The following is a 22,395-nucleotide window of genomic DNA, read 5'->3' as shown; positions in this document are numbered from 1 at the left end:
AAAGAAACTCATCATACATACAGAATAAAAACGACGTGTTCGTGTCGCTGCACCATAAGCTGCTTTTGACCAAAATATCTTCGCACATGTACCCAAGGACCTGATAATGTCCTGGCTTTTTGTACTGTTCAGACTGTCTTACTTGAGAGCCAGGGTGGCCGATATTCTCATTGCTAGATCCAGTATTGATAGATGTTCATCTGCGCCGTCAACAAGCCTCTTGTCAACCTCGGAAAAAGTTATGATGATTTTGTTCTTGTGTGCATCTGATATAGTCTCGTCTGCTGTTAAATGCTGATAGAGCTGCGTGTTGTACAAGTTTCAGCGAACTCTTTCAGACAAAGGCTATTGATAAGAAGGACTTACCTGAAAGACAACTTGTGTTGCACTCCAGCCATCAGCAACCATATCCTCCACAATCTTCGACACGGAGCGATACGTTTGACCAGCCCCACGCGGACGCATAGCATCAGCCAGTTCAAGAACCGTTTGTTGGGGGATGACACCGGCAATGTCTTCTACCACTTTGACGGTCACAGGTCTCTTGTCGGCATGCATCTCCTCGTCGCCATCACTATCCTTACTAGGGGCGGCAGCGCCTACCAGTCGCGAAGCGCTCTGCAGAAAAGTAATGGCTTTCCGCAAATCGCCGTCGCTGCAGCGTATCAGGGCGTCCAGGACACCTTCGTCCAGTGTAACCCGTTCCGCAGTCGCAATGTCTTCCAGCCTCTTTTTGGCGTTGCTTTGGTCAAGGGGTTTGAAGCGGAACTTGCTGCAACGACTGGCCAGAGGATCGATGATGCGTGTTACATAGTTGCATATCAAGCAGAAGCGGGTGATTTTGCTATACGTTTCCATCGTCCGTCGCAATGCGCTTTGAGCGTCTTGTGTCATGGAATCAGCTTCGTCGAGAATAATGATTTTAAACGGAGGGCACGGGTACTTTTGCTTGTATCCCGGCATGGGATTCGTCAATTGCATGCGTGCAAAGTTCTTGACCTTTTCTCGGACGATAGAAATACCTCGCTCATCAGAGGCGTTTAATTCAAGGACGCGAGACTTCATCATGTCCGGTCCAAAAAGCTGCTTGGCTAAAGCTAGAACCGTCGACGTTTTGCCGGTTCCAGGAGGGCCGTAGAAAAGCATGTGAGGCAGCTAATGAGACAATGGACGTTAATATATAAAGATAATATATCGAGTCTCTCTATGGACGCCATAATCGTACGTTGGATGCTTGTAATGTGCGCTGTAAAACAGTAACAGTGTGATCCTGTGCCGTGACATCGTCCAGGCTCTTGGGTCGACTTGCGAGCCGCCATAAAAAAGTCATGTCAGCAAGATCTGATCTAATGCAAGACTGGAACGAGCCCGCATTCAAGGACGAAGCTCACTATTTCTCGACCCATGGCTGGTTCCTGGGTTCAACCGGTTTCTGGTTCTTTTGTTCCGAAGATCCAGTAGTCGCCGCGGTAGCCTTTCGGGCTTTAAGGTCGAAGAAACTAGCCATAATATGGCCACTGATATAGGCAGAAGACCGCACTATTCGTCAGGTCATCAAAGAAGGAGAAAATGATCGAGTTGAAGTGAAGGCCTCCTGATTTCAGAATTCGATTAACGCGAACCGACTTGGTGCGCGTAACGCGACACTGGAGTTCTTGAAAACTGGGCGGGTCCCAACTCGGTGCATTCTACCTTACATGTAGGTACCTAGGTACCTAAGGTACCTAGCCTTAGGTTAGGTACCTAAGGTACCTTACCCAGGTGCCCAGAACAGAATACCCGGAGGGGATCGAAGGGCACCAGACCCCACCCCAGTGCTGGAGGAACAGCCCAGAGCCATCACCTGGTAGGTTGTTTGCCTACAGAGCCCAATCGCAAGTTTTTCCTTGGTCCTTACTCGAGATCGGCCGCAAGCGAAGTGCCTGATGCTTGTTGATACAGCTTCTATGTCCAACCCTGACCAACTTCGGTCAACCGTGCTCCAGAGTCGATAGTACGCAGTGCGTAGGTATCCGAAGCCGCTCCTTTCTGGGAAAGCAGTATCCGTACCCTTCGAGGGCTCACAAGGATGTTACATGTATCCACTTTTGATAAGTGGCCAGTGCCACTTACATCGTCGGCTCTCAAATCAGCTTCACCTCAAACTGCCACCTTCAGACTCCAGTCATCTCTTTAGTCTTTCTCATTTTCCCCTCGTTCTTCATGTTGCCCATTGGCTCAATTGAAAGTCTTCTATGCAACAGCTACTCATGTAGGCCTTGGCAACCATGGACCAGTCCATCATCCGCATCTCCAAGGTTTTCAAGATCCCACGCACCATCTTAATCGAGATTTTGGCTCATCGCGGGGTTCTCACAAGGCTAACCAAAACATCTTCCAAACAGGAGCTAAGTGATATCCAGAGAGGTTCCGATCTTTGTGCGTACTCACCGCAAGTTTCAAGAGATCCTTCGTGCCTTTTTAGCCTCTAACTCGTCCTTGATCCCCTCCGCTTACAGCTATCGCTGTGGCTTGTCGCGATGTCGACGTTCGCAATGTGAAGGCGCTAATCATTGGGCCTCACGAGACCCCCTACGAGTTTGGTTTCTTCGAAGTATAATCATGATCTCGCTATCAAGCTCCCCCTGTCTAGATTGCGCCCTGTTGACCTGCCCGCAGTTCGCCATACGTTTTAGCAGAGGTGATTCTGGATGGTCTACATCATCGCAAATGTCGCCAGCCAGCATGTAACTGATGTGTTCTAGAATACCCTTCCAAGTCACCTAGTGTTCATTGCATCACTACAAATGGAGGTCGGTGTCGATTTAGTCCCAATATCTATGCCAGTGGCAAAGTCTGTCTGTAGGTATTTAGCATTTGCTCATTTTCGAATGCACCTTGTACTAACAGCGGTAGGTCAATACTGGGGTATGAGGCTGTACTGATGCATATACCTACCCCGAATAGCAGAACTAACACGTGGAAATGATGCTTCTTGAGTAGAACGTGGCGCGGGGAACGTGGAGAAGAATGGTCTTCAGCTCAGGGATTGGAGTCGATACTCTTGTCCATCCAGAGCCTGATGTCGGCTAACCCCTACGAGAACGAGCCGGGCTTCGAGGATGCGACAGACGACACTGACATTGTCGCGCAAAAGGATTACGTACAGAAAGTATGTCATTCTATTGTTGGATGAACAAAACGAATGTCTAAGTTGAACTTTCGACTCGATTAGATACGCCATGAGACCTTGCGAGTGTCCGTTATTCAACGGTTGGAGGGTTACCTCGGACTGAACTACAACAAGGGCCCAGCGCTAGCGATCGAGAAAATCAACGGCGACGACGAAGACGAGGCTCATTTTGAACCGTTCAAAGATCTGTGCAAGCGCCGATTCCTTTGGTATTATCAATCTTATCTGGATGCAATCGAGGCTGGCAAATCCGAGGTGAAGGAACTGCAAGCCTTTGTTCGAATGCCATTCGAATCACCAGGTGACAATATAATGGACGGAAAATTTAATTACCCAGAGCTGGAACGTAGAATTCGCCGCATAAAAGCCGCGCTTGATGCCGAGCCGCTTACTTGGGCCAAGCACGGCCTCGCAGCTGCTGCCAAGGAGACTACCGTGTCTGTGAACTTGCAGCACCAGTACGAACAGGTCACCGCCCACTTCAAGAAGAGCGATATGCCTCATGATGTTAAACTGGAGGATGGCAATCCTTTTGTATGGGTAATCACCTACTTTGGACGTCCCATGACCAATCTAGATGGCGGCTTGTTCCGCATCAAGATGAACTTTAGCACACGGTTTCCGGACGAACAACCTCGTGTCAAAGTTGAGAACAAAATCTTTCATCATCATGTGGCTGCAGATGGGACAGCCTGCTACCACCCCAACCCTCTCAGACGCGAGGATGTAAAGTCCCACATAGAAGCGATAATTTCAATGCTAGAAGAAGATGAGCCAGCATACGATCCCAGGATGATTGTCAACCCCGAGGCAACCAAGCTACTCTGGGGCAGCAAAAAAGACGACAAGAAACAGTACAACCGCCGACTTCGACGATCTGTACAGCAAAGCATGGAGTAAGATGATAAGACCCTTTCTTTTTCATTGCCACCTAGTGGGCTGAACAAGCGACCTGACTTTTTCCCCGGCTAGGGATTTTCCTGAATAAGGGCGGGACGAAGGCAGAAGCCGAAACCTAACCGCGCCCATGGGGTGCAGAACCGAAATCTTTTGCGCAAAACAGGGGGGGGGCTTATTCAGACGTGAACCTTTCAGCGTGGCGGGTAGAGCTGAAAATCAGTAGTATTTGCGATATCGGCGGCGCAGGGGCCTGTAGAGTCTTTATATCAATGACGGTTGGCCCCTCCCCCCTTTCTTTTCTTCTCCTGTTGGCATTTTGGGCAAGGATCATGGATAAGAATCCTGCCTTTGCTTAGAATAGGGGCTACGTTAGCAGCTAGTGTAGCTTCATATCAGATGATAATCCGTCACGAGATCAGAGTGCAGTGTGCTTTCAGAAAAGATGGGAGGCATTTCCATCGAGCCCCGACTCGCTTGAATGGGATTCAACTCAGACAGAGCCCAGTATAAGAGACGCTGAGAGACCAATAAAGATTCGAGTATCGTCTATGAACGAGACTGCTGTAGCGAAAAGAGACATATCCTAGAACAGATTCAGACAGACAGACCAAGGTTGGACTACAAATATAATGTCAACGAGACCAGAAGCACCATCATTCAACGCCTTGTGTCCATAACTATACGGTATCAACGCCAACCTGGAAACATTGTGTGCATATGCATTACAGAAACCAAAACACCTTCCCCCGTTTGTCGTTCTCTCATGGACGCATGATTCCGTCGGCTCGCAAAGCTGGTGCTGCTGCTATTTTTCCACCATTTTTTCCTCTTCTTTTCTTTCCCGGGTCATCTCTTACTCTTCGAGTCTCGGTCAATAATGTCCTTGCCTGGAGTATATGGCGCCGCCACTCCTGGGTACTTCTCCTGCTTTCCTTCATTTTTGACTTCGTACAGGCCGGCCGATCCGAAAACAGCCGGGCTGCCTTGTGAAGGGCGGTGCACTTGCTCGGCATGGAGCTTGTCGAGTGATTCTCCAACAACGGCGTACTGCGCCCAGTTAATAGGGGGGCATCGAACCACGTCCTGAGGCTTCGGCAGCGAAGACCAAGCCCTGGGTTTCCCATGCGGTTCCTGACAAGGTCTGCCGGGTTTCCTTTGTTTTCCCTCATCATCGCTGTCGGAAGCCTCGAATAAGGAGTCGTCTCTTGGTCTGACCTTTTCGGCAGCCAGGTCTCGTATGAAGGCTTCTGGTTCGTTCAAGGCCTCTTCCCGTACCCGATGAAGCGTTTGAATGTCGCCCGTGGCCCTGCTTTTCTGAACCTGCAGTACCGAGATGGCAGCTTTGAGGGCTATGACATCAGGGTTCGAGTCAAAGTCTAAAGGCTCGGGAGGCGGGGGGGGGATGCCGATTTGCTGCGAAGGTTGAGATACGTGCGTCAAGAGCTGGCGCCCTGGGTACAGGGTGCTTGCAGCCGGAGCAGGGTCTGGAGCCTGCGTCGGGGCAAGAGGAGGCGTTATGGGAGACATGGGCGGGCCGATTGGAGATGTTGACCGAGACCGACGGGCCCTCTCGGATCTCGTGGTTAAGGAAGGCATGTTGAGATATCCCAACAGCTGACAGCGCGCAGGCGTTGCGGGCGTTCGACTGGACCAGAGTGCGCAGGTGGTTGCCGCGATTCCACGGGTGCGTGCGGCTGAGGGGGCCAATTGATGATTGCGAACAGTTAGAGCTTGGAAACTCTTGTTTTTGGGCCTCAGGGAAAGAAGGGGGGAGGGGGGGCGTTGTTGGATTTTGGGCCTGGTTTAGAACTCATAGACCTGCCCAGGTGGTCCCAAGTCCCATCTCGTGAAGCCCGTGTCCGGGCCGGTGTTATATACAAGACTGCGAAAGTCTCGGAACAAACGGTTCAAAGTTCAAACCCACCTCGGATATCGGTGTTGAGTCGAGAAGCCGCAGAGGCTGCCACGGTGAAGTTGGCCGGGTTGCGCAAGTTGCAAGTTTTAAATTTGACCGGGGAGGGGCTCGACTCTGCCATAGTAGAAAAAGCACCTATATATAAGTGGGTCTCGGCTGCGGGAGCTTGTCCCGCTGGGGAGGCGCGAGATTGTGGGGAAGTCGGGACTAGGGAGGGACAGCGCAATCAACCTTCAACCCAGGTAAAACCACTTCAAACCACTTTTTTGTCTGGTAACGCATGCAGGGAATTCAACGCTGAAATATTCATCGTTCCTACACGCGGCAGGACGTCTCGACTATCTGTTCGTGGCAATCAGCGAACAAGAACAAAGACGTTGCGTTGCGGTCGACCCGCATACGGATACATGACATGACATGACACGGTGACTCCAGGCAGCTGGCAGCTGGCTGCTGGCAGCTGGCTGCGCTGTGCCCATCGCCTTTGCGCATTGCTCTTTTCGACAAGTCTGGTTCAGCGGGCACGTTGACGGGCTCAGCCCTTGCTTCCTACATAGCAAGCAGAACAAGCATCAGCACGAAAAGACCAGTTGGCACCCCGTCTGCTCCGTAGGATTCTAGGCCTTTTCCTTGGCGTTGGAACAAGCAGACGGACGGGGCTTAAAGTACCAAGTACCCGAGTTCCTTTGCACTTTGGAAAATCATGTCCATCACCAAAGGAATCACCATGCAAAGCAATCAGCAGCCACGGCTGCTGCTTTTCCCCTATACCAGCCAGCCGCCCCGGCTTGTCAGTTGAAGCGCCCGAATCATCCATCATCGTCAATCAGAAATCTGCTCTTGCGGCGGCGTCAACCGCCAGCTCAAAGAGCTGGGTTCACGGCAACTAGCTCGTCACCTGCAACAGCTCCTGATTGGTCCCAGCTCCCATACAAGCACTCTCTATGACGTAAGGCTTCCCTCAGCCCTGAAACCTGGCCGAGTTTGCAACGCATCATTGCGAATTCACCCCAACCTTGGAGTTGGGAGAAAAACGAGGCGTGCGCAGGTGATCGCCGGCGGAGCAATTGGGGAAGATTGCCTACCCGGTCTCCAGTCCTTATTTCTGACAACGTGGTTTCTTCCGGGGCGTTTTCCACTTGCTCTCATCCTACCAACCTGCCTCGGGCTTTGACAAGTCGCCGACAGATAATTCTTTTGCGCCTTCATCATCATCGCACACCAAGCGGCCTTCGTCCTTCCTTCCAGTTCGCACCCAGCCCCACTCGTCCGGGCGTGCAAGGAGCAGAGCTGCTACGGCTTTGTTTAGGGCAACAAACAGCTCCTCTCACCCAAGCGAAAACCTCACCATGCCCCTGTTCAGTAAGAAGAAGGATGACGACGACGGCCGGGATCAACGGGCATCTATTGATGAACATGAACATGACCAAGCACCTCCTGATGAGCACACTCGGTTGCTTCCGAACCGCCTTGATTCTAGTAGAGATTCCAATAGAGTACTCCTCACGCCAGATGATCCCGCCGTGACTCCGTACAATCTGTGGAGCATCCGCATCTTGCGATACTTGACATTGTTCTTTACCATCATCACGTTCGCGTGGTGGGTGCTTCTTCTCGTGTCGTCTTTTGCGACACCTCCAGGCCTACACACCAGAGGAGGTGTCTTTCTTGCCTTGGGTTTTGCCACCTTGACCCTTGCCAACATGGGGTTTATCGTCATCTTTTTTGGCGTGCCCGCCAAAGCCGTCCGAGTCCTGTCCTTCATAATGGCTGTGAGTGTCTGATTAATCATCTCTCGTATCGGTCAAGTCGTCAGCATCCCCGTGTTTAACTAACACGTTCCACGTCAAAAAGTTCTTGCTGCTTCTTGACGTGATTATCCTTCTGGCAGTCCGACAAACACGATACGAGGAAGGCTGGGTTGGCATATCCAGCGCGGTTTGGGCTCTTCTCATGAGTCTTTGGGCCCTACTCACGGATCGAATGGTCAAATGGGGCAAGGAGGAGGAAGAGGAGAGGCTGACTGGTCGTGCTGAGACGAGGCGAACACTAACCGAGTGGAGTGCGGTAATGGTGTCGACCATTGCCTACATCGTCATGGTGATTGCTGTGCTTCTCATCACCCTCTCAATCGTTATTCGTGCCCTAGATGCCAATTTTGCCGCACCTGGCAAAACGTACGGCGTTGACGGGGACAAGTACCGTATCCACCTCTATTGTAGCGGAAACAAGACGGACGCCGCGGGACGAGACGTGCCAACTGTGCTGCTGGAAGGAGGTGAGCGGCCCGTCGAGCAGGGGCTGTGGAGCTTGGCCGAAAACGCCGTTAAAAACGGCTCCATTTCTCGATACTGCTTCGCGGATCGCCCCGGAATCGCATGGTCCGACACTGCTCCTTCGCCTCTTTCTGCCGGCTTCGCTGTCGATGTTCTCAGTGAAGCTCTGGCCAAGTCGGGTGAAGATGGACCCTGGGTCCTGGTGAGCGCTGGAATCGGCTCACTCTATTCCAGAGTCTTTTCGTCCCGCCACGGTGATGCCATCAAGGGTATCTTGCTCATTGATCCACTTCACGAAGATCTGCTTGGCTCACGGGGTTCTTCTGCCCGAGGTTTCCTTTTATGGGTGCGCGGCGTCATCTCACCACTTGGTCTAGACCGCCTCCCGGGAGCCATTTTCAGAGGAAGAAACTCGGCGGATCGCACGTACGGTCGGTCTGTTCAACAAAACAGCAAGTTTATCTACGCCCAACTCCAAGAAAACCTGGTTCTTCAGTCCTTTACAAAGCGAGATGTCCAGACCAGTCGACAGATTCAGGACAAGAACACCCCCTTGGTAGTAGTCAGTTCAGGAAGGGAGATCAAGAGAAGCAAAGAGTGGGAGGAAAAGCAGAGAGATTTGACAACGTTGACCGAGAACTTGAAGGAATGGGATATTGTAAACGGTGCACCGCATCGTGTTTGGGAAGTTTCGGAAGGAAGACAGCAGATCGAAGAGCGATTGAAGCGGCTCGTGAGAGGGGATTAAGGGTGGACGAGGCCTTTTTTTTTGCTCAATTTGTCCATTTTCTTCTTCTTTCATCATTTCTTCGTCTTGCATGCGTTTCTGTTTGACTTGAAGGACTTTGAGAATCCAGCCTGGCATTTGACTGGAAAGGGACGAGAAATTGATGGCTGCGAGGTCAGAGACCGAATAGGCTGTTGGAATTGCCAGGACAGGCGATATGCGTTGCCAAGCAATGCAGTGTTGTCGAATTTGATTCCGATCTTTGGAAGTGCCAACATCTAGCTCAGCTGAAGGTGAAAAACAAGCAAGGTCAAGCAAGGCTTGCAGCGCAGGTGGTGCAAGTCGTCGGCTGATTTTCCCAGGACCCTCGGAGATGGGCAAGTACCTGCGGGTTCCTCACAATAAAATAAAGGTAAAGTAAACAAAAAGGTAAAAGCGACCCAGAAGATACCAGGAACCTAGGTACCACCTACCTTAGGTACCTAAGGTATATGCACCTACCTTACCTGGTATCTAAGGTAAAGATATGAAACCCACTGGTACTGCCACATCCACGGGGCTAATCAATCGCAGATCAATCTCAGAGTCAAAGCCTAAATAAACTAAACTCCACACACACGACTCCACACACGCGCCGACGCGGCTAGGACGACTGAGCAGAGGGCCGTGACGCAGAAAGTAGCGTTGCGACAGGCTTCTTTGAGCAAGACGCCGCATTTCTAATACGTGCATGCAGACTCTTTCTTGGCTTCATCATACTCTGCAACTGGAGCTGCCATGTGCCGGAAGGTGTCGTTCTGCGAGGTGTCGTTCTGCGGAGAATCTGCCAACGAGTACCAAGAGCTGGGTGCCTGAGATACCTGCCTTGTTATCGCCTACCTGCAGGTATCATGGCGTGCCGAGCTGGTCGTAACTCGCATTTGATGCTTCTCTCAACGCCGTGTCATTGTCTTGGGTACCTTAGGTACCTCCCAACCTTCCAAGGCCCATCGAAACATGGAATTCACGTTCGTGCCCTCAACCTCAAGCACCCGGTGTAGGTACCATGTACCTAGGTACCAGACTAAATCTGGCAACCGTACCCAATGTAGTTTTGACTGCTTTCGACACTCCGCGCACCGTAGCATCGACGACGTGCCCGCGGTTGTCCTGTCCTGCATAGAATAGCATACCTAGGTACTAATTCAAAGCTCCATCGTGGTAACAAAACATCAATTGATTGATCCAGGGAAGGATCAATGCTTTCATACAAAGCTGCTGCTGCACCAAACTTTTCTTGTCCTGGTTTTGAATGGGCCTTTGAAATTTTGAAGGGGCCTGGTCTGCTTCGCGGCTGCTATTGGTGCTTGTTTGTTCTGGCGGCGCCTCAGGCGGCCTGTTAGGCTGTCTTGACTCTTTCAAGGGAATGACTCCGTACGGAGTGAGTCTGGTACTTTTCGCGACCCAGGTTCTTCTAACCAGCCCGCCTTCTCAACATGCTGGTCTGGTCAATAGCTACATACCTAGGTACCTACCTACCTACCTTAGGTACCTTAGGTAGGTGCCTAGGTACGTAAGGAGGTAGCTAGCTGGTGGCAGGTGCGGAATGCTGCACGGTGGCAGCAGGCAATGCCCAGTTGCCCACCACCCAGGCCGTCCAATCCCCAGTCGTCCGTCATTGTCGTAGCCCCCAGGTACCAGAAGTCTTTGCCTTTGCGACGCATACCACCAGTATAACCTATAACCTCTACTACCAGGTAGGTACGTGTATGTAGGTAGGTGCCTTAAGGTACGCACCTGTTAGGCTGCGGCCCAGAAATGCTCTGGCCCACCAGACACGTGCCTGTCTACCGATTGACCTTGGATGTCCTGCCAGCCCAGCCCGCGCCTCCAGACTGACTGACTGCTCACCACCGAAACCACCAGACCGAAACCACCAGACCGAAACCACCAGATTTCCACCCAGCCGTCACTTCTGTACCTGCACAACCACCGACGCCGACGCTAAACCTCTCTCCCCGCCCGCTCGCATTTCGACTTGTTGCCCATATCATACTTTTTGCATGTCTTTAGTCCTCCCCATGATTTGTATCTAGCCCGTCACTTGCCAGCCAAGCATCCCCGAATCTCGTTGGCGTCGTTTCGTTGTTGGCGTTGCCGTCGCTGCCCCCCCTTCTTCCCCCCCGTTCCCGGCATAGGCCCCCCCCCCCCCCCCCCCCCCCAAGGCCTCGACCCTGATATTTTGCCGCCGCTGGGCCTCGCCCCCAACTCCGCCAATTCGATACGCCGTTTGACTTTGCGACGACAGCTTCACTGGCCACCGTCCCGCCCGTCCATTCTACCCTCCCTGACGCGTCCGTCTTCAATTCGCCCCATCCTCACTCATTCCCTGGGGATCGTCGCAGCTGATGCCGACCGCGAGAGCTACCCCTCGTCCACTCTTGTCGTTCATCTGGCGCTGAGACGGCGACCGTGCCACGGCGCTCCGTGTGTCTTGCGTTTTCCTTCCCCTCACGACCATTCCTGTTTTAGAGCAGATACTACAACTCAAAGGCTAGCCGGGGCTCTGTGCTAACGATTCGCCATGATGGCTTCTGACCACGGCCGACTTTCCACAGACCGCCATCGTGGGGACTTTTCGGGCTCAGAGTCTGGGTACCCAAGTGACAGAAATTGGCAGAATGGGGTTTCGAGGACGAGAACTCCAGACAGCACTTATCGTCTGCAACCTACCAGTTCCGGCTCCAGCATGCCTGGTTCTTTCCCGGCGCCCTGGACTGATGAACCGCCACCCCGCAGGAGCGGGGAGAGGAATCGATCGCGGCAAAGAAATGGGCGGACTGCGAGTGGTCAGATGCGTATCTGCAAGAGGTGTGGAGAGCCATTGACTGGTCAGTTTGTTCGAGCCCTGGATGGCACGTTTCATCTGGATTGCTTCAAGTGTCGAGTACGTGTTTTTTCGGGCTGAAACAGTCAACCCTTCGCATCGCCCCCTCTTCATACTCGCCGCTTTTGCACTCGGACGCGTTTATCTGTTATTCTCATCTCTCCCCCCCCTTAACTAACTCCTCAACTTGCAGGACTGTGGCGAGATTGTGGCGTCCAAGTTCTTTCCCGCTGATGATGAAAATGGCGAGGGTCCCTATCCTCTCTGCGAAACGGACTACTTTCGGCGGCTGGGCTTACTCTGTTTCCAGTGCGGAGGAGCGCTGCGAGGATCGTACATCACAGCCCTAGACAGGAAGTACCACGTCGACCATTTTACATGTTCCCTTTGCCCAACCATCTTTGGAGCCCAAGACAGCTACTATGAGCACGAAGGAAATGTGTACTGCCACTACCACTACTCGACGCAATACGCACAACGGTGCAATGGCTGCCAGACTGCAATCCTCAAGCAGTTTGTTGAGATTTTTCGCAACGGCCAAAATCAACACTGGCATCCTGAATGCTACATGATTCACAAATTCTGGAACGTCCGACTTGGTCAGCCGAGCGACACGCCCCAACAAATCCCAACAGAACCAGAGAATGATGCCGCAAGAGAGGCGATACGGGCGGAAGAGGAACGTATGGAAGAGAAGGTGTACCGTATTTGGAGCGTGCTGTCCACGTTTGAAGAGTCGTCCGCTGCGTGTATTTCGGATATGCTCCTTCACGTCAGCAACGGCGCGTACGTTGATGGGGTGCTCGTTGCCAAGCGTTTTATCTGGCACGTCGAGGCTCTGTTTCAGTCAGCCGACAGACTGGACCACATGGTACTCGCAAACAATGAAAAAGGTAGGGCAAAGAAGAGAAAAATGAACCAATCGTGCCCATCGTACCTACTCTGATGCTTACTTCCTGTGGCCAGGCTTATCGTATGGGCGCGAGGCAAAACTGCTTTGCAAGAAAATAGTCTCCTTCTTTTCACTGCTTTCCAAGACTCAGGACACGACTGTGCGGAAACTCGGTGTCACCCAGGAACTCCTTTCCCTCGTCACCGGTCTAGCCCACTATCTCAAGCTACTCATCAGGATTTGTCTGCAAGGGGCATTGCGTCTTGAGAGGGACTCGGGACTCAGCGACGGGTTAGACCGACTCTTGGCCGGTCTGAACGACTTTGAGACTTCCAAGTCGGATGAGAGCCTCATGCATCTGACGATGGGGAGGCCCAAGTTGTCTGCCAAAGATTCTGATCATTGCCCCCTGTGCAAACGGTCTGTCGAGGATGAGTGCGCCAAGAATGGTGATTTTCGATGGCATCTCGCATGCATGAAATGCAGCCATTGCGGCAGTGAGCTGAGCCGAGCTCTAACGGAGGCTCACCACAATGCCTTCGACGGCAAAGTCTACTGCAGAAACTGTGTCGCCGTCAACACAGACGGAGTCTTGCCCTTTGTACACGTCACTAAGCTTGGCCAGTATGTCTTCTTGTTGAAGGTAGCCTTGGCTAGACTCCTAGATATCCTTCGCAGTAATGGTACGTTGCCGTACCCAAACGAAGACTTGTCCGTCGCTTCCCCGGACCAAAAGCAGCCGGGGGCTCCGCCATTCCTTTCCTCAGATGCGAGATCCAAATCCTATGCAGGCACCACCGATCAAAGGGAGACCAAGCGCGAATCGACGTATGAGACCACGCTCAACGAAGTCCGGAGACTCCGAAGCACTCGACTTGACCGTCACCTGTCCACGAGCGTTCGTCAGGCACGATCCTCGCGCGTTATGGACGCGGACGGCAGGGGACCACGTCCAAGTTCCGCTGGCGCTGATGAAAACAGGAACGACCTTCAGAGCTCAACCGACCTGATGTTTGGACAGAATGATGCCATTACACTGGACGACATTCCGCGGATTGTTGCCGTCGAACAGTCTCGCGAGGCACAGCAAAAGAGGGAGCAAGATGCTCGCCGGGATCTTCTCTGCAATCCAGGCGGTACCGACGGACTGCCGCCCCAAGGTCATCAACGCACGCAATCTGTTGGTAGAGATCCTGATATGCATGCTGCAGAGGCCATTCCTACCCGCATGATGCGAAAATTCTTCCCCGAGCTGTCAGGGCTGGAGTATTTCAACGTGCGCCACTTGGCTGTATTAACATTGCATCCAATGGTGGAGCAAGAGTTTGCCCTCGAGGAGCTATTGACCTTTATCGAATCACGAAAGCCACCAACGTTCTGGAAGAACCTCGGCAAAGCCTTCAAGAACGACAAGAACAAGAATGTGAAGAAGAAGGGAGTGTTTGGCGTCCCCTTGGAAGTCATCATCGAACGCGACGGGGCTGATTCGACGGACGGTGTTGGTCCCGGGACCTTGCGCATCCCCGCCATTGTTGACGATATCATTGCGTCGATGCGAAAGATGGACCTGTCAGTGGAAGGCGTTTTCCGGAAGAACGGCAACATCAAAAAGCAGCAGGAACTGGCAGAAAAAATCAACCAGGAAGGCTGTGACGTTGTTAACTTCATGGAACAGCCAGTGGTGCAGTTGGCGGCGCTTCTAAAACGCTACCTCCGAGAACTCCCCGATCCTCTGATGACGCACAAGCTGTACAGGCTATGGATAAGCGCGGCGAGACTGCCAGACCTTGAGAGAAGAAAGCAATGTCTGCACCTGATATGCTGCCTGTTACCCAAAAGCCACCGCGACAGCCTGGAGATCTTGTTCACCTTTTTGAAATGGGCCGGCTCTTTCCATCAACTCGACGAAGAGGTGGGGTCAAAGATGGACATTAGAAATCTAGCAACCGTCATAGCTCCCAACATCCTGACGAATGCGTCAAAGGCCCCTGCTCTCGACAGCGAGGCCATTTACGTGATAGACGCGGTGGAGATGCTGATCACCCATATCGAGGAGATGTGTCTGGTAGGTCCGCCCTTGAAGAAAACCCCCCGTAACAGACCCCTCTACTATCATCCAGGGACGATGCTGACGAAGATGATGTCTTGCGCGCGCCTCTCAGGTACCTGATGAACTGTTGGCGTTGCTCAACGACCCTTACATCTTCAGCAACAGCGGCGAAATCACGACAAAGGAGATTTTGAAACGATTTCAAGACCGCAGGGGACAGGTGCCTGGGGCAGCAGAGATTAGCGAAGTGTATAACAGACAAGACGTTTCGACACGATCTCCTCCGAAACGGTCAGAAACCGATCCTTCGGTCTGGCAAGGCGAGAGGACAGTACGGCGAGTACAAGATCCGTCGCCACAGCCGGCTGGCGGTGGTGGTGGTGGTGGTGGTGGTGGTGGTGGTGGCCATCAGGATCATGCCACACATGCCACACCTCCCCATAAATGGCCACCCGGATCAGGGGAACATGCTCGTGATCCCTACGATCCCCAGTTCAATCATTCGGACAGCAATCTGGACCAATCGGACGGTCAGCGTGGCGAGTGGCGCAACTCGGCCTGGGGACGTCGCGGCGGCGGCCTGGGCGTTGGGGGCGACTCATGATGAGCGCCATCGCCCAGTGGCAAGTTGGCATCATCAGGCTGCAGAAAAACCAGAACAACAGCCAGCGAGCTCGCCATAGGCTCTGTTGCTCGTACGAAACAAACACCTCAGTTTCGGATGGAGTCTCGTTGCACCAACCACGGGGCGTTTTCTTCCGGCGTCTGATCAACAGCCTAGGGTGAGCGGGGAGACCCCTGCACCATCGACTGTGTTGCCCATTCTTACCTGTACGTTGTAGATTGACGTCTGGTACAATATCGGAGATGCTTGACATGGCAGTTTGCTCTTGTCGTAGTTTCTCACGCCTGTTGATTAACCGCTTTTTGACACGGCCGTGTATCAGCATTGGTTGACAAGTACCTCGCCCCTGATCTGATAGTGCTTCTACTTCCTTCTCCTTCTTCTTCTTTTCTCTTTGGGCCCCGAATGTCAACACTGAGCCGTGACCGCTTAGCACCATTCTTCTCAGCTCCGTCCATGGCCTCTCTCTTCTGGCAAGTGTGCAGGGCAACAAGCTACCCAGCCACCTGTCAGAATGCACTCTTTCTTCCTCGTCCTCGTCTTCCATGGTTTTCTTTGCATATTCACCATTGTACTGGTCTGCATTGGAGCATCCGGTAGTGTCGGGCGACTCATGGAACGCGCGAGCTCGTGGTTACAACGGCGTATTATCGTGGAGCCAACAGCTGGTTCTCTGTTCTTTTCCTCCCCCTTGACCTCCCCTGGCGCAGAAGGAATCTGCATCAAAAACGGTTGGAACCAAAAAGAGTGAAGCAAGGGTGTTGTTGCTAGAAGCCCGCTTCTTTCTCCTATTTGTCCTTTTTGTTCTTTCTCTCCACCGCCTGTTCTTTCTTTTCCGTCGTTGATGCCAAAATGACATTGGTATCTTTCGAAGGAGGGATTTCCTTGCGGGGGAATTTGGGTCGACGTCGGATCCATGATGGGGTGAATTGGACTTTGTGTGTGTTTTGGGATTTTTCATAGCGAAGGAAACATGAGTCAAAGGGTAGTTAGTTTAGGCAGGTTAGGCAGGTTAGGCAGCTTTGCCTTTTTTTATTTTTTTTGTGCCCCTTGTTCTATCTTTTATTTTCTATTTTTTCTATTCTTTTATCAGCCCCGAACACGTGGGAATCAACTCTTGTTGTTGTGATACCCAAATGGTGACACCATGTTATGTGGCGTAACCAGGCCGTGTCTACTCCATGTCTGAGCATGTTTGTTTGGCGTGGCATCTTTCGAGGGATTGGAGCCAATATGCGTGCGCTGTCTGCCACAGCTGAGCCAATGCCACCATTCTCATACAGCCATTTGCTGAACTGCCGGCGTCTTTCCCTCGGCTCATCCCTTTTGTGCTGCTGTCTTTTTGATGCGTGAATATGCGTAGCTAGCTGCTCAAGTCCCATCCCATCATGACGTATACTTGTAACTCGTATACCTGGCAGGCGCAGCACACAAGAAGAAGAAGCTTAGAAGACGACCAAAAAAGAAAAAAAAAAAAAAAAAGTGAGAAAGGGAGAGAGAGAGAGAGAGAGAGAGAGAGAGAGCCCCATCAAGGCTTGACGGCCGGCGCTGTCTTATCCTGCTCCAAAAACCAAGCCACACCTCTGCTTACGCCGTCCTGCAGAGACCACAGCGGCTCGTAGCCCAGCACGGACTTTGCCTTTGTGATGTTGTAATACCTCGTCATGGTGGACATGACGGCCCTGGTTCTGGTAAAGGTGGGCGGCTTGCCGACGATGCCGAAGGCGACTTCGCTCAGAGACCCCATGACCTTGCTGGTGCCCTTGCCGAGGGTCCAGACGCCTTCGGTGCCCGCCTGGTTGCCCGCCGCTCTCCACACGGCGCGGGCAAAGTCCCAGAAGTAGCAGGGGGCGTCGTTGGTGATGAAGAAGGCCTCGCCGTCGACCCTTTCATGGTCGAGAGGCTGGACGGATGCCTTGGCGGTCAGGAGGAGGGCGTGGGCGGCCAGGAGGTGCGCGTGGGCGACGTTGCCGACGTAGGTGAAGTCGAAGATGTTGGTGTTGTCGCCCAGCTGCACGTGGGACTTGTTGGAGCGGTAGGCCTTGAGGAATCCCGCGAGCGTCTGGACGTCTCCCTCGCCGAAGATGCCCGACGGGCGGAGGGACGCGGTCAGCAGCGACGAGGGCGACGCGCGGTTGGCCCGGAGGACGACGTCTTCGGCGGCGGCCTGGATTTGGATTTGGAGCCAGTATTGTTATTATTATTATCGCTGTCACTTGTCTTTGCGTCAGGTTTCATCCTGCGCCGCTTGCAGCTGCCGGGGACCTTTTCTTTTCTTTTCTTTTCTTTTCATTTCTTTTCTTTTCTTTTCTTTTCTTTTTACTAATTTCTTCATTTCATTTCATTTCATTTTTTTTTTTGGCTAACCTTGGTTTCGGAATAGTACTCCTTCTGCCGGGCGCCCCGGATGACGGGCCAGCGCTCGTCGGCGTTCCGCAAGTCGTGCTCGTTGTCGGAGACGACGCTCGCCGAGCTGGTGTAGACGAGGGCCCGGACGCCGGCCGCCTGGCAGGCCTCGACGACGGCCGTCGTCCCGTCGACATTGACCCGCCGGAAGAGCTCGTCGGCGACCTTGCGCTCCCCGCTGGCGGCGGGGCTGGCCGTGTGGATGACCGCGTCCGGCCGGAGCTGCTGCAGGAGGGCCAGCAGCTTGGGCTTGTCGGTGATGTCGCACTCGTGGTAGGACGCGCCGGCGTTGCGGTTGGCGCCGCACCGCAGGTCGACGGAGGAGACGGCGGCGGCGGTCCAGTCGGAGACGGCTTGGTTGACGATGTGGTGGCCGAGGAAGCCGTTGCCGCCGATGACGACGACGCGGCCAATGTCGCCTCTGGTGGGGGGGGGCATTGCGTTGTGTCGTGTTGTGTTGATGTGATGCAGCGAGCCAAAAAAAAAAAAAAAAAAAAAAAAAAAAAAAAAAAAAAAAAAGGGGGGGGCGTGTTTGCTAACTCGCCATGTTTTGTCACATGAAGTGATGCATGACGTAAGATATACATGCAACTTGTGAGTTATCTGGGTGGAGACGGGTGGAGCCGGGTGGAGGCTATTGGCGGGGCCTGGCTTGCTCCAACTTTCTGCGCCCACCACCTTTCCCCCCCCCCCCCAAGAAACTTCCATGTCTCCACCGTGAAATCCTCGACAGATCCTCACAAGTCCAGCCCAGTCGCCCAGCTAAAAACTTGCTCTCTGGCCCTTGCCCTGCCTCCATCGCCGTTGCCGTTGCCGTTGCTGTCGCCGTCTTCATCCTCACCCATCCTCCTCCTCCTCCTCCTCCTCCTCCTCATCATCATCATGCTCATTCCATCAACGGCACGGCAACGGTCAAACTCATCCTGCCCGGAATGGCTGCCCAGTCCTCCGACGTCGAGATTCTCGTTCACGTAGCCGCACCGAGCCGCCTCTCCGACGACGCCACGTACAGGCGACTCGCGCACGCCTACCTGGCTTTCCAGCCCGACCCGGATACGACGTTCGGCATCGTGCCCGGCCCGCCGTCCCCGCCGTCCGATAATCTCGACGCGCCGCTCGCGGCACAGCGATTTCGGGCCGAATGCGAATGCCCCGGGGCGGCCGAGTCCTCAACCCCGGCCCGCCTGGTGCCGGCTGCGCAGCTCTCTTTCGGGCCCGACTCGCAGGATCTCAGCTTCCAGAGCGCCATTGACAACAACTCCTCGCCCCGGCTTCGCCCCTCTGCGCCTGCTGCTGCGCCTGCTGCTGCTGCCGCCGCCGCCGCCGCCACCACCACCATCACCACCACCACGACAAGGGCTGTCGAGGCAGAGGCCGCGGCGCTGTCGCAGTCGTCGTGGCAGACGCCGCCGAGCCAAGTGCCAGACTCCTACCCCCTGCCTGGCGCGAGCATCATCACCGTCTCCCCCGCCAGGGTTCTCCAGCGCTTCCTCCAGCAACCCCTTGCAGCCGGCTCCCTCTCACGCGAGGACCACGACGACGACGGCGTAGACCAGCCATCCCCAGGTGCCAGCATTGCAGTCCTCGACATTCCCTCTTCTCTCGCCCTCTCTGCAGTCAAGCAAGCCGCCCCCGCCCACGGCCAGCAGGAACCCGAGCAGCATCTGGCGGCCGACGTCATCCCCGTCACACCCGTTGCCATCCCCCCAGGCGGTTTGCGCAAGAGGGAAGCCTCGCCATCTCAGCACGAGCAGCACGCGGAGCTGAGCTGCCTCGACGTCACGCACATCTCCTGCAGCTTCGCCAGTCAACAACCGTCGTCCCCTCCCCGCGCCGCAGCGGCATCAGAACCGCCTGCAAACAAGATCCCCAAACGCTCACACCACGCAGTCCAAGACGACGCCGACGCCGCCGACGCCGCCGCACACCCTCTCCGCGTCTTGACCGACGGCGATGCCGTGCTTCTCGAGTCGTCGTACCCCTCTGCCGCTGGCTCGGCAGCCAACTCTCTGCGCATAACGCCGCCGTCGCCACCAGCATCCGTCGCCGACATGGACCCGGCGTCGTTGGTGTCGCCGAAGCTGGACAAGCTGGCTCGTGACCTCTCCTCCAGATACAGGCCGGTCGCGCGCCGCCACATTGATCCCTTCGAGAGGGGGTTCTGGCTGGTCGACTGCACCTCGTGGACCGACACCGTCCGCCACGACACGTGGCTATTTCTCGCGACGTACCTGCACAGCGGCCGCGCGGGATGGGGCGTCTGGTGTCGGCGAGACGACCGGCATCACTGGATCCGCCTGTACTGCTGGGGCCATCTGGCAAAGCACACGTACCTGCTGCTGTACCTGGCGAGCGGGAGGCAGATCAAGGCCGCGGGGGCAAAATGGCTCGATTCCGGCGGTGATGTCGTACTTGAGGCTGGCGGCGCTGCATAGAGGGCGCCCCCGGGGTCTGGTTTTTATTTATTTTTTTTGTTTCCTGGTTCATCATCAGTAGCAGCTCGACACACGCAACACACACACAAGTTTTCGTTTCTTGGGTGCAGATGAGAGGACGCCAATGACGAAGTCTTTTTTTTTTTTTTTTTTTTTTTTTTTTTTTTTTTTTTTGGGTACATAGGTAGGTCAGCGTTGTGGTTTTGAGCATGCGAATTGTGCATTTATTACCTGTTGTTATTCACGCCCATGCGGCGCATACGGTCAAGTTCAGGGTTCGGGGAGACTTGACAGCATTCCTCCTTTTTCATCGGTTTTTTTTTTTTTTTTTTGTCTTCTTTTTGGTTTTCCCACGTAGATAGGATAATACATTTGGATAGAAAACACAGGCAGGCAGACGGAATCCCAAACTGAAGCAAAGATTGCCCATTCCAACAAAAGGGAAAGTTTGACGGGCGTGACAAACAGAAATAAATCGTTCCCGCTGGATCGCACAGCCACCCCCGGGTGGAATCCAGCCGTTGCCGCCTTTTTTAGACCCGACGATAAACTCGTCAACTCGGAACTAGAATAGAAGCACAAGCACGCGGTCGTTGCTACAATTTTCCACACGCACAAGTCACATCCAAGCTGCCACGCTGCAAGAACCCTTCCCCTCCCCCTCCCCCTCGCCCCCATCCCATTATGAAGGGACCTGACTAGCAGGCATATTGTTGGCCTTCTGGTAGTCCTTGGCCTTTCCCTTCAACACCTTTAGCAGGGTTTGCGAATCCTCCGCCTCCTTGGCCGCCTTGGATTGGAAAGGCTGCTTCTCCGAGTCGGACATGGATCGCCACTCTTCACTCATGGAGCGGAACGCGTCCTGGACGCTACCGCTCGAGGACTCGCGGTTGGCTTGGGGGAAGCGCGACTTGATGAAGAGGGCATACGGCGTCCTGGCACGCTTTGGCAGGCGAACGTCATGGATGAGGTAGAGGCGCGACTTGTCGAGCTTGCGGGCGATGCGGCGGCGGGCAATGTTGGCCATGTAGATGGCCTCTGGGGGGTAAGAAGCGACCCACTTCTGGCGAGTTTCATTGTTGACAGCTTGGTTGGACTGAGCAGTGGCTTTGATGCCCTACACCAACCGAGTCAGCAACCTCGAACGAAGCCCGTTACGTTGAAGGTGACCCAAGAGATTGAAAGAAAGCTCATCGTTGCTCATAATGCATAATGCATGAAAGCGACGTGGGATGGGCTAATCTAAATAGTCGAGGGAGAGCCAGGATGAATGGGGGGGGGGGGGAAACAGGCACGCAAGCCGGGAATTTCTTTAAAGACATACCTCCTTTTCAGACACAGACAGTCGGGAAAACTTGTCTGCCAGCCCCCTGATCTTGTCGGGGAACTCGCCTTGCTCCTCCGCACCAAAGTTGTCCGCCACAAAGACACTCCACGCCGTCTCGGGAAGCAGCTGGGGGCCCTTGAGCAAGGCCATTTTCCTAAGCTGCCTCAAGTTCGCCTTTTCCTTTTCTTCATCGGTCAGCTTCTTCTTGGCCTTTCTGGTCTTGACCTTTTTGGTCTTCTTGGTCTTCTTGGCCTGCTTGGTCTTCTTGGCCCTTTTGGCGGAAGCAGGCTTCTTGGCCTTTTTAGAGGCAGGCTTCTTCTTCGTCTTTGTCGCCGTAGACTTCTTGGCCTTCTTCACGGCGGCGGCGCTCTTGGCCGGCGAGCGCATCCATGCCGAGACGCTGACAGGCCGAGCAGCGACGAGGGATGGGGCAATGGTCCGATTGACAGCTCCAGGGAGGATTCGCGTGACGAGTGCATCGGGAACCGCCCTGCTGGGAAACAGGACTCGGCGAGTCACGCTTCTCCGGAACGCGGTCAGCATGGTTACAAAGTTGGCCTGTTTTCCCGGTGTGGTGGTATTTGTCAACGAAGACGGGTTACCAGGTCCAGCGAGGGGCTGACTCGAGATGAACTTGAGCTGAACCAGGCTTCTTGTGGTGCTGGTGCTGGTGCTGGTGCTCGCGCGCAAGACAAACGAAGAATCTGACGACACTTTGGGGATGTTGGGGATGGGAATGAATGGCGGCGGCTGGGGGTTTGCTGGGACGCGAGTTAGGTCACATGTTCCGCAAGAGGGGAGAAG

At 54.0% G+C, this 22,395-nt stretch overlaps 8 protein-coding genes across 8 annotated transcripts; 4 read left to right on the top strand and 4 right to left on the bottom strand.

Annotated features, from left to right (window-relative positions):
* Window positions 1–138: 138 nt before the first annotated feature.
* UV8b_02442 (uncharacterized protein) lies at window positions 139–1,507 on the bottom strand (the record flags this gene model as incomplete). The annotated part of the gene is made up of 4 exons (XM_043139940.1): window positions 139–303; window positions 367–1,155; window positions 1,226–1,304; window positions 1,392–1,507. The coding sequence occupies 4 exons, from the start codon at window positions 1,505–1,507 to the stop codon at window positions 139–141; spliced, it is 1,149 nt and encodes a 382-aa protein (XP_042995874.1).
* Window positions 1,508–2,267: 760 nt separating this feature from the next.
* Window positions 2,268–4,160, top strand: UV8b_02441 (uncharacterized protein; the record flags this gene model as incomplete). Its single annotated transcript, XM_043139939.1, has 9 exons — window positions 2,268–2,297; window positions 2,385–2,418; window positions 2,499–2,593; window positions 2,659–2,680; window positions 2,745–2,841; window positions 2,896–2,907; window positions 2,983–3,151; window positions 3,215–4,068; window positions 4,145–4,160. The coding sequence occupies 9 exons, from the start codon at window positions 2,268–2,270 to the stop codon at window positions 4,158–4,160; spliced, it is 1,329 nt and encodes a 442-aa protein (XP_042995873.1).
* A 758-nt stretch (window positions 4,161–4,918) lies between these two features.
* UV8b_02440 (uncharacterized protein) lies at window positions 4,919–5,668 on the bottom strand (the record flags this gene model as incomplete). Its single annotated transcript, XM_043139938.1, has 1 exon — window positions 4,919–5,668. The coding sequence occupies one exon, from the start codon at window positions 5,666–5,668 to the stop codon at window positions 4,919–4,921; it is 750 nt and encodes a 249-aa protein (XP_042995872.1).
* Window positions 5,669–7,336: 1,668 nt separating this feature from the next.
* Window positions 7,337–9,011, top strand: UV8b_02439 (uncharacterized protein; the record flags this gene model as incomplete). Its single annotated transcript, XM_043139937.1, has 2 exons — window positions 7,337–7,759; window positions 7,842–9,011. 2 exons carry the CDS (start codon window positions 7,337–7,339, stop codon window positions 9,009–9,011), a joined length of 1,593 nt encoding a protein of 530 aa, XP_042995871.1.
* A 2,812-nt stretch (window positions 9,012–11,823) lies between these two features.
* UV8b_02438 (uncharacterized protein) lies at window positions 11,824–15,402 on the top strand (the record flags this gene model as incomplete). Its single annotated transcript, XM_043139936.1, has 4 exons — window positions 11,824–11,916; window positions 12,050–12,749; window positions 12,823–14,813; window positions 14,911–15,402. 4 exons carry the CDS (start codon window positions 11,824–11,826, stop codon window positions 15,400–15,402), a joined length of 3,276 nt encoding a protein of 1,091 aa, XP_042995870.1.
* Window positions 15,403–16,951: 1,549 nt separating this feature from the next.
* Window positions 16,952–18,267, bottom strand: UV8b_02437 (uncharacterized protein; the record flags this gene model as incomplete). The annotated part of the gene is made up of 2 exons (XM_043139935.1): window positions 16,952–17,590; window positions 17,791–18,267. 2 exons carry the CDS (start codon window positions 18,265–18,267, stop codon window positions 16,952–16,954), a joined length of 1,116 nt encoding a protein of 371 aa, XP_042995869.1.
* A 494-nt stretch (window positions 18,268–18,761) lies between these two features.
* On the top strand, window positions 18,762–20,264 carry UV8b_02436 (uncharacterized protein; the record flags this gene model as incomplete). Its single annotated transcript, XM_043139934.1, has 1 exon — window positions 18,762–20,264. The coding sequence occupies one exon, from the start codon at window positions 18,762–18,764 to the stop codon at window positions 20,262–20,264; it is 1,503 nt and encodes a 500-aa protein (XP_042995868.1).
* Window positions 20,265–20,946: 682 nt separating this feature from the next.
* On the bottom strand, window positions 20,947–22,134 carry UV8b_02435 (uncharacterized protein; the record flags this gene model as incomplete). Its single annotated transcript, XM_043139933.1, has 2 exons — window positions 20,947–21,381; window positions 21,589–22,134. The coding sequence occupies 2 exons, from the start codon at window positions 22,132–22,134 to the stop codon at window positions 20,947–20,949; spliced, it is 981 nt and encodes a 326-aa protein (XP_042995867.1).
* Between the last annotated feature and the right edge of the window lie 261 nt (window positions 22,135–22,395).

The sequence above is a fragment of the Ustilaginoidea virens genome, chromosome 2 (assembly GCF_000687475.1).
Source record: "Ustilaginoidea virens chromosome 2, complete sequence".
Classification (NCBI taxonomy): domain Eukaryota; kingdom Fungi; phylum Ascomycota; class Sordariomycetes; order Hypocreales; family Clavicipitaceae; genus Ustilaginoidea; species Ustilaginoidea virens.
Note: the sequence above shows the minus strand (reverse complement) of the source record. Positions and strands in the feature narration are given on the sequence as shown.